The sequence below is a fragment of the Phyllobates terribilis genome, unplaced genomic scaffold (assembly GCF_046119375.1).
Source record: "Phyllobates terribilis strain yellow unplaced genomic scaffold, ASM4611937v1 Scaffold_3__8_contigs__length_932513732, whole genome shotgun sequence".
Classification (NCBI taxonomy): domain Eukaryota; kingdom Metazoa; phylum Chordata; class Amphibia; order Anura; family Dendrobatidae; genus Phyllobates; species Phyllobates terribilis.
The window spans coordinates 506987592-506998740 of record NW_027362763.1 but is presented as its reverse complement, the minus strand read 5'-3'; the positions used below and the strand labels follow the sequence as shown (position 1 = coordinate 506998740).

Below are 11149 nucleotides of genomic sequence, written 5' to 3'. Positions count from 1 at the left end.
TTTTCCTGATTGTAATCATAAGCATGTACAGAAAATGAAAACAGTCATGTTCCCTCAGCACTAAGCATCATGCTATATGCTTTACACTATCTACATGGACAACATTAGAGATGACTCGTGTACGAAAGTTTCCTGGGCACGCTCTATGAACTGTGCAGAAGACAGTTTGCAGGGAGGGAGAGGAAGTGTGCTGTGACCATCACCTACTCTGGAAAATGTGGTTATCTTTTACTGTAATCCTGCCTGTGATGATAATGAGATAACTACTGAAAAGTGATCTTCACAGAACAGGAAGTATCAGCTTCTAATGAGGCTTAGAGACCAGAGTGGAAACTGCAAGATATCAGGATCCTTTTAATTTGGAGTTGCAAAATCTCACAGGTAACCTGTATAATCTTTAGAGGCCTTTTCATTCTAAAGACTGGTTGAGGATTGGGCTGAAGGGCCCATAATTTATTTTGACATTTAGAAAGAGGTCCACAGACTTTTCAAATATTAGACAAATATTCAATACGAGAGTACACATATATAATATATCTAGAGTAGAGCACTGCTCTAATAGAGCATCCAATGATGTACAACTTAATTTCTTATGGACTCCATAACCAAAAAATGCTCTTTTCACCTCTAGGACATCAACTACTTTGTGGTTTCAATCAAATTAATAAAAAACACCCAGAATATTTTTCAATGTATGCGAGCTGTTACTTTGTAATTATGATAACCACAAAAGAACTGAAAGATCAACTAAATCAGCAATTTTCTTTATTTACAACGAGCATTAAGATTAGTCCTTGTTTAAAAATTAATCACTGAATAGACAGAGAGGAATACATGACAGTACCATGTAAAAATCCTTACAAAGCAGTCTATAAATCTAAACAAACATATCACACAGAAAATATTGGCCACTCGATGAATGGTCTTAGTTGCCAGGAATACATCAATAGTTGTGTTTTTTCTTTCCCTTTTTCCCATTCCTCTATATAATAGTTTGTGCTCGAATCCTTCATGTCCTTTTCACGTCCAGTATGCTGGGCTAAATGCGTCTTGCTGACCACATTTATTAGTGATTCATCTTTGCTGATTTTACCTCGTCACCTTTGGTAAGAATAACTGCAAAATGTTCGCACTGAATAAAAATAAAGAAACATAAAAGTCTAAACACAGACTCAATTTCAAAAGAGAATAATCTCGGTGGAGACACTAGAGTCGTTGCACACCTATTTGTTATGGCTCCACAAAAGAAAGTCTTTTAGGTTGTGAGTAATAAAAGAAAAGAAAAAAAACAACATAAAGTCAGTTGTCTTAAGAGAAAGCCGGATTGTAGGAATGTAAAAACAAATGAAAAAGAACAGATGAGCTTCAGATGTGGACAGGCTCAACAAAATGCCATCGCCTTCCAAAGCCTCAGTCAAGTCCTCTGGGCTTAACATAACCGGCCAGGGTCAGACCAATAACAAACCACAAAGGACCTTTGCATGCAACACTGTTGTAACGAGACAAAAGCAAGATTGTGTGTGTTTAATGTGTATCAATTACAAACAATAACAAATGAAAGCAATCTCCCTAATGAGGGACACTTCATCACCTTTACATGTTAAGAACAAATTCCAGAGGTTGGAGACTGAAAAGCAAACAGTGCAACTTCCTTCTGTGAAAGACAGACGCAGCAGCCAGTGAGCTCCAGCTCTGTGGCCACTTAGCGGTGCTAATTCCCATTAAAAAGACTATAAATACAGAGTGCAGGTTTATACACAATAAAATACCAGAATGTAAACCAGGGACCTTGCAGTCCTCCATATGAATATGAAACCATTCAGTGTTAGCTTAACCCCTTCATAACCTTTCATGGTGGTGGGCACAAGCCACAAGGTCAAAGGCAGGTGACAAATAGTTGTGTGGTTTGGAGAACTTGGCGAACGTCGTCAGCCACGTTGTTCCATTCTTTCCACAGAATAACATACACAAGTGAATGCACTTATTTCCACCAATATTGAGGATCAACCTCCATTAGTATGGAGTGGAGTGATTGAGTTGGCAGTGTGGTGCCTACAAAGCTGTGAATTACTGATAACAGACATTGCCTGAGACCGGTTAAGGAAACGTTTCAATGAAGAAGGTTTATCACACCTTGAAAGTGTACACAGTTCTTCATAATCATTCGAAAGACTGAGTCTATGAGATGCACTATACTTAAAGAGGTTTTCCAGTCTAAGGCTATGTTCACATGTCCAGTCGTCATCCGTTAGAACAGATGCAGGATCAATCCGTCAGACAAAAACGTTGGGACTGCACAAAAAAAAAACAGATTTCGGCTCGATCTGTTTTAACAGTGAAGTCTAGGGAAAATGGTTTTGTTAAATAGCCATCCGTTTTCTTCCATTTCAAACGGATCCTTTTTAAATAAAAGAAAAACGGATTGCTGATTAATGGATCCTTTTTCCATAGACTTCAATGTTAAAAAAAAAAAAACAACGGATCCAGCAGAAATCAAGTTTTTTAAAAACGGACAGTTGTGTCTGCACAACTATTTTGCTGCTGGATCCGTTCTAACGGTTGACTACTGGACATGTGAACATAGCCTAAGGAGAAAAGTCTGCAGTCATTCTAGGCAACTGCAGACTGCCAAATCGTGACAATGTGAGCATCACAATTCCCATGTATTCCCTCTGCGAGTGGGTTGTCCACATGGTTAGCACACTTGCGATTAAGTGCAGTCCAGTCTCCGCTGGCTTCTCTCAATAGAAGTGAATTGAAAGAAGCCGAATGAAGCTAGATGTCATATTACCACTAGTACGGAAGTTGCATAAGTGTGGTCACATGACTGCTCAGTCACATGGGGTATACACCAGAATTGTGAGACTGTGCACATTGCATACGGTCACTATTTGGGAGTCTGCAATCACATAAAGGGACTGCAGACTTTTCTTCTTAGGGCTCACTCCCACTTGCAATTAAATCGGGCAAATGCAATCCATTTAAAATCGGATTGCATTCGTACCAATTTAATCCTATGCTTGCATTCTCAATAGCATCTTCTTTTCCTGCTCCGATCGGATCGCGATCGGCTTGAAAAAAAAAGCAGCATGCTGCGATTGCATGTGGAATTCGGATCGCACGCATCCATATAAGTCTATGGGTGCGTGTGAAACATCGCACTGCACTCATATCACCCAATGGCAGTGCGATTCCTGGGGATGCCAGCAAACAGGAGATGGAGAAATTAATTTCTATGTCTCCTCCGCAGCTTTGCTGCGATCCTCTCATGCGAGAGGATCAGAGCACAGACACTCGGCTCACGCTCGCAGCAGAGGAGGAGCGGAGTGTCATTAGCATATCGCATCCGTTGTTCTCGCATCGGATGTGATTCGCTAATGGGATTCCGGCCTTAAACCGGAAAACCCCTTTAAAAAACATGAAATACTTAACATCAGACACCCTGCTGCTTTTGTGTAGAACCGAAATCACTGCAGTTCTGTTCTTCATTTCGGGCTCGCTCTTCTCTCGCAATTCTTTTTGTTAGGCCACTAAAATACTTCTCACGGAAGGAGTTGTGACCTTGATAAAGTAAATACTGCGCATCCTCCAAATGTGCATACTGGTCTTTGTCCTGTTAAGAGAGTGCACAAAAAATCATCACGTTATGTCATGTCTGTAAATACAAGAAATAAAGCATGATATGACTTATATTCATCCACTCAAACGCGTTTCACCCCAAAGTTTGCTTACTGCATGATGTTTTTTTTAAATTTTTCATTCAGTCGTTTCTGAGTTAAGCTGACCATACACATTGGATTAACAAGGGCCAAACCCACTGATTTCAGAGGAACTGGTTGATCATCTATGTACCAGGATGATCCAATTTTTCTCAGACGGCAGATGTCTGGGAAAAAAATTATTAGGAACGTTGGGGAAGCTATTTAAAGGGGTTGTCTGAATCTTTATGTTTTCCCCCAGTAAAATAATAACACATACTCACCTTCATTGTGGGTGCCGTTGCAGCGATTTAGGCACTGGCTCTCCCGGGGCTCTCATGACATTAAGTCACGCAATCACTGCAGCCAATCAGCACTTGTTTCACTCTCCCATCTTTTGGACAAATCAAGACATCCACAGGAAGTGAGAGAGCATCTGCAGCTCTAACTTCCTCCGGATGTCTTAATTTGTCCAAAGGATTGAAGAGTGAAGACAGCACTGATTCACCATAGGGATCATGTCATGTGAGCCAGTGCTGACACCGCTAGAACAGTGAAGACACTAGAGGGGAGTATAAGTTTGATTATTTTATTGGGGGGAAATATAGGGATTTAAGGTGCATGGCTACATTAAACTTAGTTCAGTGCTAATAGATGCTGAATGACAACCAACAAAGTCTGCCATTACATAAGCCACAATAATTGTCATTCAGCTTTCCACAGAGCAGAGCATATATATCTACCTGGTTAACCAGATTTACTCCCTAACCTGATCCGGGTACTAGGTTTTTGTAATGCTATGACCTTACTGGTACCACGAAAGCACAATAAAATCTACAGGTGTCAACAGCTGTGGAGCCACATGAAGGGGGACTGAACCCAACACTTGGCTTCTAAGCAACTAATTGGGAAGCACAGTTGTAAGGCTTTTATTAAAATACAAATGTAACTATAAATCAATTTTTTCACACTATATATTACATAAGAAAACAAGTGACAAAACACGGATCTTTTTTATCTGTATGTATGCCTAAATTGTGTTTCTGTTAATCTTGGAGTCTTTATTATATTACCATTACAGAGTTTTCATCTTTATTTTCTTCAATATTGAAGATTAATAGGTCGAATGCTAAGACAAATACTGCGGAAAAGATGGGTGAACATAGGAAATTACACATTTTGGCTTCGAAGACCAGTAAAATTAAAATAAGAAAACGATAAATATTTAAAATACAGATGTGAGAGAATCAGCATTGACTGAAAAAAGATTAATGCTAAAAAAAAAAAAAAACAACTTACCGGTATAGAACATATTATGATATATAAACTGGAAAGTTCAGAATGAACAGGTTGTTCTTTGCATGCAAGAAAAAATGAATTCAGATGCAGGACAAGTGGAATATAGTGGCTGCACGTGGGTGGCAAAGATTTTGTTAAAGTGGAAGGAAGAGTTATGTGGGGTCAGCATCTAATTGCTATTAGTATGTTAAATAATTTGAGTTTCTTAATTTTTGTTATGGAGGCCTTTAATGATCAATCTACCAACTGTACATTTGGTGCTTAGTAAGAAAGATAATAATCTAGGTCTTGTGGATAGAAAATAAGTACCAGGTGTGAGGAGACAGGAACCGTTTCGGCTAACAATCTAAAGCAGACAGAAATATACAAGATCCCTTGTTTAAACTTGGTATAATTGGGAGCAAACACTCGCCGAATGGTCCAAAACAAATGCATTCACAAAAAACAGATTTTCATTGCTTTAGATTGAAAAGAGCCTCTGACATAATTCCCTGCTTAGTGGATTAGGAGGAGAGCTGGAAATGAAGTCCTGAATAACAGCTTTATCCTGCAGTCAAATCTAAACTGTGAAATTAGAGAGTGTGAGGGAGGATCGCTGCTGGGAGCCAAATCCAAAGTGTGTCTGAAGATTCCGATCTTGACATAAGGCAGAAGAGAAGGTTTCTATACTAAGTGAATGGTTTCCAAACAATGTGGTGCAAACAAATGCTTAAATCTACTGCAGTTAAGTAGTGCAGTCAATTACCAAGAGGGTCGTATAAATCTCACTCCTTTCACAGCCAAATTAGGCTCTGGCAATGTATAGAGGGTTAATGCCTCCAAGCATACTGGCCCCACAAACTTATATCCGCAGTGCCAAAGAACTCTAGAAGCAAGATTATGGTATATACAATGGCTCAAGGTTGACTTCTTAGAAAAGAATGCCTTTACCTAATCTACTGCTTTAATCTTCATCACCCCTGTAATAGACAGTTCATTAAGACGGAATCACAAGGAGCAAACACAAGATAAAAATGACCCCATTAACTGTTGTGAATTATAAGATGCACAAAGTTTACACACGTAAAACATAGGCAGGCTGTGCATAAATAAGGAGACAGAAATAGTATACCTATATCAATGCCGCATGAACAAAGCCTATATGGCGGCACAAAGATGGCCTCCTGTTCACGTCTAAAGAGTTTTCCTTCCTATGATGCTCCCATATGTTACTGCAGAAGCTATGCTTCCAAAAGGAGTACCTTTATTTACTTGCTTATACAGCACCATAATATTCCGCAGCGCTTTACAGACATTATCGGCACTGTCCCCATCGGGGTTCACAATCTACATTCCCTATCAGTATGTCTTTGGAGTGTGGGAGGAAACCGGAGAACCCAGAGGAAACCCACACAAACACGGAGATAACATACAAACTCCTTGTTGTCCTTAGTGGGATTTGAGCCCAGGACCCCAGCGCTGCAAGGCTACAGTCCTAACCACTGGAGCCACCGTGCTGTCCTATTACCTTTGAAACAGGACATCTAATTAGCAAGGCTCCATAGACTTCAATGAGTAGTACATTATGGCTGTGCAGCATCTAGAACTATAATACATGGTATGCAGCTTTACCTTTGTGGGATAATTTATGTCAAATTAAAGTTTTTGATACACAGGGAGAAAAAGAGGCACCATATTTATTAAGCGGTGTACTCCTAACAGCTTTCTGATCCAAGGACCGCAATGTCAGATTGCAATACTTCAAAGTACGCAACAAAACTTTGGGATATTTATGGTTTATGTATTAAACAGGGGCAGCTCTCCAATGGTTGAAAGTGAAGTATATTATTCACTGAGGTGCAATGTTCCAGCTGGCTCAGTGCAGCCTTTATCAAGCAGCAGAGGTCCCCGAAACGTCACAACTGGAGTGGACGCCGTGCACAATCTCTGCAGGGTTTCTGACGACTATTGCTTGCACTGAAAAGCTCAACGGCAGACCAACTCCACAATAGTGATGATTGTAATCCAGGTAACATCCACTACATTATCTGTACTAAGAGTTATTGTGTGGGGGGTGTGGCCTGGCCGGGCATGTGAGTAGAAGTGAGGCAGAAGAGCTCCTATAACCCTGTCCTGTAATCCTTCCTGCCCGGGGGAATCATTGCTTCTAAAAGATCTCACCAGGTGGCCTGGGGTCTCAGGAGTGCGGGGGAGCAGTCGGTGGTGCAGAACGAGATGACCCGGCGAGATAGCAAGCAGAGGCAGGCGGCTGGCTCATCACAGCATGAGGGCCAAAATGGTGCCGTGGCCTCTGAGGAGGGAACTGAAACTCCAAGGCAGCGGGAGAAGCGCATGGAGGTGGTGAACAGGCTCTCCAAATATGCGCATGGCGGAGGAGCTGAGGAGCTTACACCCGACCGGAATGTGCAGTCATTAAAAAGCACGGTAACTGAGGGGGATGTGGAGAGGGCAGCAGGGGAGGCACATGAGAGGAATGTGCAGGCTGCTAAAACAACAACTCCCCCAGCAGAGAGGCTCAGGTTACCAGTGGTGCTGACTCACTGGCAGAGGATGATGAGCCTACTTTAAAGGATGTGCTGCTGGCCATTTCACATAGTAAAGCAGATCTCACTGAACACATAGGGTCTGTGAAAGTGGACATATCTCATATACGCCATGACATGCAGAAAATGAGGGAGCGCCTCACTGCAACAGAAGGCAGAGTGGGGGATTTGGAGGATACTGTGTCTCCTATGACTAAAACACTTAAAACAGCTACTGACTCTATTAACTATTTACTCAACAAAGCGGATGATTTTGAAAATCGCCTAAGAAGAAATAACGTGCGTATTGTGGGTGTGCCTGAGAAAGCAGAGGGCAGAGAGGTGGTGGACTTTTTTGAGAAATGGCTGCTGCAATCCTTTGGAAAAGATAAATTCTCTAAAATGTTCGTTATTGAGAGGGCACACAGGGTCCCCACCAGACCTCCACCGCCTGGGGCACTGCCGCGTACAGTTCTAATCAAAATGCTGCATTTTCGTGACAGAGATAAAATCCTACAATTGGCGCGGTCGGCTAATGACTTATGTATAGAGGGGGCGAGAGTGTCCTTCTATCCTGATTTTTCGGTGGAGGTTCAAAGGAGACGCGCCCAATTTCAAGATATCAAGCACAGATTGAGAGCACTTCAAGTACCCTATGCAATGCTATATCCTGCACGGCTGCGGGTCACAGCACTGGGTGAAACTCATTTCTTTGATTCACCAAAGGAGGCTGCAAAGTGGCTGGACTTAAAAGAGAGACAAATCCGGACGGGCTGACGCCAATTTTGAGAAGATTCTTGACAGAATATAATATAATAATTCAAGAAATTTGAATTCTAGTGGATAATACTCCGCTGTTGGCTAATGAATCTCTGTTTATAAATGTTATGATTATTATTTTACAGTTATTATATACTGTTCATAACCTGGCTCTCATATATACCTCGGGCAGGCCAATATACTTTTATGGTTGTTGAGGTGCTGGTTTCACCTACAATGTATAGGCAGGGTTAAGACATTCTGCCGTTTGAATGTTCTGGGAACGTTGTGTAAGGGGGGAAATGAGGGAGTCTGTGATGCAACTCATGCTGCGGCGCCTCGTGTGCTTAAGGCCTACTAGGCTGCATGAGGCTAAACACCAGACTCTACATAGTACGGCTGTTGGTATTCATTTGATTAAGAGGGGGGGATGTTAAATGAGGTAGCGATGGGGGGTAAAAGAACAGAACTTACTTTGATTGGTGCAGACTGTGTATTATTACAATACCATAATCTTGATGATCAGACACACGAGTGTGTACAGAGGGGGGCATGTGACAGTTCATTTTCAATCGTTAAAACATTGTTAAGCAGATTAATGTAGTATCCTGGAATATTAGAGGTATGGGAGATCACAACAAAAGATTTGCGGCACTTAAATATCTTAAGGAATATCGGGAGTCGATAATCTGTCTGCAGGAGATGCATTGCAATACGGAGGCCGCTGCGGCACTGAGCAAGCTTTGGAGGGGGCCGGCCTATCATTCTACAAATAGTACTTACTCTAGGGGGGTTAGTATATTGATTCATCCTAATTTACCCTTTGAATGTGAGAGAAGTATTTGTGACAGGGAGGGTAGGTATGTATGTCTAGTGTGCAGAGTGGCTGGGCTTAGAATTTGCCTAATTGCTCTATATATTCCTCCACCTTTCTCTATACAGACTTTGCGCCAACTATTCCCGTGGATAACGGAATTTGCTACCATACCCCTGTTAGTTATCGGTGATTTTAATATGTATCTACATGCTGAGCTTGATAAGTATAGGGGTAATGTGGGGGGAGGGGCTGCTCAAGAGACATCGTTGGCAAGGGTCCTGCAGGAAATCAGTCTGGTAGATGTGTGGCGGGTTCGTTTCCCAAATGTTAAGCAGTATTCGTGTTATTCAGCATCCTATTCCTCTCTGTCCAGAATTGACCTGGCTCTGGGAAATAGTCATCTAGTCCCTCTAGTCACTAAAGTAGAATACTGCACAAGATTGTTATCTGATCATTCTCCATTATTGGTTGTTCTGGGGGTCGATCCTGGCACCATAAACATAAGGGCACTGTGGAGGTTTAATCCCTACTGGCTGGACGTATTCGGGGAACAGTTAGATTTAGCAGGTAAATTGGAGCATTTCTTTAAAGACAATATACGCTCTGCTCCTTTAAATACGGTATGGGAAGCCATGAAGGCGTTCTTAAGGCGGATACTGATTAAGGAAATTTCCATGATCAAATCCAAAAATAGGGCTCGTACTCAGGAGTTGCGGAGGGAAGTAGACATATTGGAACAGAGGTATGCTGGGTCTCCAGAACATAAACATTTTTTTCTTAAACAGCAATTTTATGTGGAGGGAGAGAGTGCAGGGCACTTGCTGGCCACTATAGCAAAGGCCCAGACTGGGGCTCCTATGATTGCAGCTATCATGGATACTAGGGGTGCGGTAATTACTGATTCAAAGGCTATAATGGAAGAATTTTTTCAGTTCTACAGACAATTATATGCTTCCAAACTGACTAAGGCGCAAAGGGACATAGATCTATACCTTCATGATATGCAAATACCATGCCTAACAGATAGCCAGAGAGAGCAACTAGATGCACCAATCACCCTGGAGGAGATGCAGGAAGCTTTAAAAGATTTTCAAAATAACAAAGCCCCTGGTGCTGACGGGATCCCCGCGGAAATTTATAAGGAGGCTGGGGGGGTTTTACTTCCCAGGTTACTGGAAGTGTTTAAAGAAGCGAGGGAGGGGGGGGGCCTTGCCGGCTTCAATGAGGGAGGCTAACATAGTTCTTTTGCCAAAACCTGGAAAGGATACACTAAACCCCGAATCATATAGGCCAATATCCTTACTCTCGGTAGATGTAAAAATTTTAGCTAAGGTCTTGGCTACCAGATTGGTGGTGGTTATTACACATCTGGTTGCAGAAGACCAGACTGGGTTTATACGGCCAAGTCGACGGCAATTAACTTGCGTCGGCTTTTTCTTAATCTACAAATGCAGTCACAAAATGCAGGTGGTAGGGCAGTACTATCACTTGATGCCGCTAAGGCTTTTGATAGTGTCGAATGGGAGTATTTATGGGCTGTTTTGCGAAAAATGGGGTTCGGTACTGGATTTCGGGCCTGGGTAAGGCTTCTATATAACAATCCGGTAGCTCGGATTAGAATTAATGGTAATCTTTCTGGTAGCATTGAAATGGGCAGGGGCACGCGTCAGGGCTGCCCGTTGTCTCCCCTACTGTTCGCCCTGGCTATGGAGCCATTGGCTGTTAAGCTTCGTTCCAGCAGTGAAATTCAGGGTTTCCGCTACAAAACACTGGAGGAGCGGGTGGCCCTATACGCTGACGACCTTCTGTTGTTTTTGGGTGACACGGAGCAATCTCTGATGACAGCTATGAATTTAATAAGGGAGTTTGGAGATCATTCTGGCTTACGGATTAATTGGGACAAATCAGTTCTTATGCCGGTTGATGGTTTGTCTCAGAATACTAGGGTAGGGAGTACTTGCTTGAAGGTGGTGCGAGAATTTAAATATCTCGGAGTTAGAGTGACCACATCTATCGGAGATTATATTCCTTTAAATTTACTTGAACTGCTTACT

General features: G+C 42.1%; 1 protein-coding gene across 1 annotated transcript in view; it reads right to left on the bottom strand.

Annotated features, from left to right (window-relative positions):
- Positions 1 to 434: 434 nt before the first annotated feature.
- Positions 435 to 11149, bottom strand: part of TRMT11 (tRNA methyltransferase 11 homolog) — a 70933-nt gene continuing 60218 nt past the window's right edge. Inside the window, exon 13 of the mRNA XM_073676028.1 lies at positions 435 to 3613. Coding sequence (XP_073532129.1) covers positions 3434 to 3613 — 180 coding nt within the window. The 3' untranslated portion in view covers positions 435 to 3433. The remainder of the gene's footprint in view (positions 3614 to 11149) is intronic.